The sequence below is a fragment of the Plasmodium gallinaceum genome, assembly GCF_900005855.1.
Source record: "Plasmodium gallinaceum strain 8A genome assembly, contig: PGAL8A_v1_65, whole genome shotgun sequence".
NCBI classification, from domain to species: Eukaryota; Apicomplexa; class Aconoidasida; order Haemosporida; family Plasmodiidae; genus Plasmodium; species Plasmodium gallinaceum.
Window position 1 is genome coordinate 1,349,803 of NW_021628225.1, and position 3,324 is coordinate 1,353,126.

General features: G+C 16.1%; 1 protein-coding gene across 1 annotated transcript; it reads left to right on the plus strand.

Annotated features, from left to right (window-relative positions):
- Positions 1–1,611: 1,611 nt before the first annotated feature.
- On the plus strand, positions 1,612–2,932 carry PGAL8A_00162700 (ubiquitin-conjugating enzyme, putative; the record flags this gene model as incomplete). Its single annotated transcript, XM_028675182.1, has 7 exons — positions 1,612–1,659; positions 1,851–2,024; positions 2,110–2,260; positions 2,406–2,475; positions 2,607–2,661; positions 2,736–2,780; positions 2,867–2,932. The coding sequence occupies 7 exons, from the start codon at positions 1,612–1,614 to the stop codon at positions 2,930–2,932; spliced, it is 609 nt and encodes a 202-aa protein (XP_028526739.1).
- Positions 2,933–3,324: the final 392 nt, after the last annotated feature.

The window sequence follows — 3,324 nt, forward strand, 5'->3', positions numbered from 1 at the left end:
TTTTTTTTTTTTTTTTTTTTTTTTTGTTACAATACAATTAAAATTAATTTGTATTTTTTAATGATAAAGGAAAAAAAGAGTTCATAAGTATAATGAAGTATATGTTATGTTAGTATGATTATGTTTCTACATATTTATTTTCCTTTTTTCATAACCAAAAAGAGTATTTATATAACTAAGAATTATAAAAAATTTTTTTAGTACACATTTTAATTTTTTCAACAAAAGTAAACATTAATATAAAATTTGTTCATAAAATAATTAAGAGAGAAAAAAAAGAATTTTACATAAATTATCTATAATTGTTTTTATTTCCTCTTTACAAAAAAAAAAAAAAAATTTCATTTTTTTTTAACATAATACTCTGACCGTAAAAGGCAAAACTAATATATCTTTTTAATATATGTTAAATATCTTTTGGACATTTTTTAATTTTTAAGAACATTTAATTATGCATTAGAAATATATGTTGTATTACATTATAATATTCGAAGCTTAGAGAATTTTAAGAAGACTTTCATATTTTAAAATATCTTTTTAATAATATGAACATATATACCCTTATTAATTATTAATAACTTTAAAATAAACAATAGATATAAAAATATTGATAACTATATTAAAAGTTTAAATAAATTTAATAATTGCAATAATAAATTAATGCAACATATCTTAACATTAATTCTAATGCAAGTATATAAGCATAACTAAATAATGATATTAAAAAAATTAATTATATTTGTATAAAAAGAGTATTTCAAATAAAAAGAAATAAGATAAGAATTATATAAAGTATACATTATTTCGATTGTAAAACATACAAATCAATATAAATAAAAAAAATATACATATATTATTACTAAAAAAAGAAATAATATATCTTTCAGCAGTATAATAATAGAATATAAAAAAAAAATTTATCCAAGGTACATAATTGTTATCTAAATTTATTCTATTTTTTTTTTTTATATATATTAATCATATATTAAATATACTTATGTTTTATTTTATTTTTTTTTTTTTTGAAGTATATTTATTTGTATTTATATTTGTTTAATTCCTAAATCGCACACAATATTTTATTTTGTTTTGATTCTCATGTATTTTTATGATATATATTTTTTTAATATTCTGTTTTTTTTTATATAATATGTGAAAAATTAAAAAAAAAAATAGATTATTAAATAATATGTAAAAAGAAAAAAATATTTAATTAAAAATGAGAGTATTTTTGTTGCATAAATTTTTTAGAAATACCTGAAGTTTTATTAAAAGAACTATTTTATTTTTTTTTTTGAAAAAATATAAATTTGTGCATATATATGCATAATTTTTTTTTTTTTTTTTTTTTATACATTTTTCATTTTTATTTTATTTTATTTTTTTTTTTTGTTTAATTGATTACTATAAATGAAAGGACTGTACACATATAAATTGCATTAATATAAATTACATAAAATAGAATACATTAAATAATAGATAAAATTGACTTTTTATTTTAAACTTTTTATTATTTTTTGTGTGTACAGTATTTTCACTTAAAATCTAAAAAAATATATATGAGATTTTTTTGGAAAAATATAAAGTATATTATTTGTATATATATAGAAAATGAATTCAACATCGAGAAGTTCAAAAGAGTTATTGAGATTACAAAAAGTAATTAAAAAAAAGAAAAAGTATTATAATTATACATTAGGTGCATTTTTGTGAACAAATGGAATATTATATATATATATATATATTTATATATATATATATATATATATGTATATATAAAGCAGAAAAATAGAAAATGTGAATATATATATTTAATATCAATATATACAAAAACCAAAATTATTAAATAGGAATTAAAAGATATTGAAAATGAAAACGTAGAAGAAATAGATGCACATATAAAGGATTCTAATATATTCGAGTGGGTAGGTTTTATAAAAGGTCCATCTGGAACACCATATGAGAATGGACATTTTATTTTAGATATAAATATTCCTAATGATTATCCATATAATCCACCAAAAGTTAGAAAATATATTTTATATATATATATATATGTGACATATTAATACTTTTATGAATTTTTTAAATATATTTTTTGCTTATTAGATAAAATTTTCAACAAAAATTTGGCATCCAAACATTTCAAGTCAAACAGGTGCTATATGTTTGGATGTTTTAAAAAATGAATGGAGTCCTGCATTAACAATTAGAACAGCTCTTTTATCAATTCAAGCACTTTTATCAGATCCACAACCAGGTATTAATATGTTCAATAAATATACATATATTTGAATTTTTTTAAATAACATTTTTATCATATACACATTATTAATTTATTTATTTTATAATTTAATTTATTTAAATAGATAAAAATTACTTTTTTTTTTTATTTACTTTCTCAGATGATCCTCAAGATGCGGAAGTAGCGAAGATGTATAAAGAAAATTATTCTCTTTTTTTAAAAACAGCTAGGTTTTTATAATTTTTATAATCGTTCATTTAAAATATATATATACTTAAATATTATAATATGAAGCATTTAATTATATATATATATATATATAATTATATATAATTATATTTTTACATAATTTTTTATTTAGTGTATGGACAAAAACTTTTGCAACTGTTCCTAAAAAAGAACCAAGAGAAGTCATCGTAATCTATAATAAATCTATTAAAAAATAAGTATAATTTTTTAATACAACTTTTTATTTTTTCATTATTTTTAGATTAAAAAAATTACAGAAATGGGATTTACAGAAGATCAAGCAAAGGTTTATAAAAAAAATTGAATTATCTATATAAAAAACATCATAATTAATATTTTCCTTTTTTTTTTTTTTTTTATTATTTATTTTAGAATGCTTTGATAAAAGCAAACTGGAATGAAACATTAGCGTTAAACACTCTTTTAGAAAACTCTTAATTTTAATAATAGAAGAACCTTTAACTATTTTGGTATAATATATTCTTGAAACATCCTATTGAATTAAATGCATTGTTAAATTTTTTTTTTCTTTCTTTTAATTCATATATTTTGATTTGATTATCATTATATTTTTAAGCCATAATTTTTTGTTTATTTTTATTATTATTTTAACAAATATATTTTTCCATTTAAAAATTTTGTTAAGAAATTAAAATAAAATGTTTCTCTTTTAAGAAAATTTAAATTACAATAAAAAAAAAATATTACGAATGTTTATAGAATTAAAAAGACATACAGGAAAAAATACAATTTTTTTATACTTTTACATAAATTTTGATTTTTAAATAATTTATTATATGGACAATAATATCATTATTTATTTTTTTCTT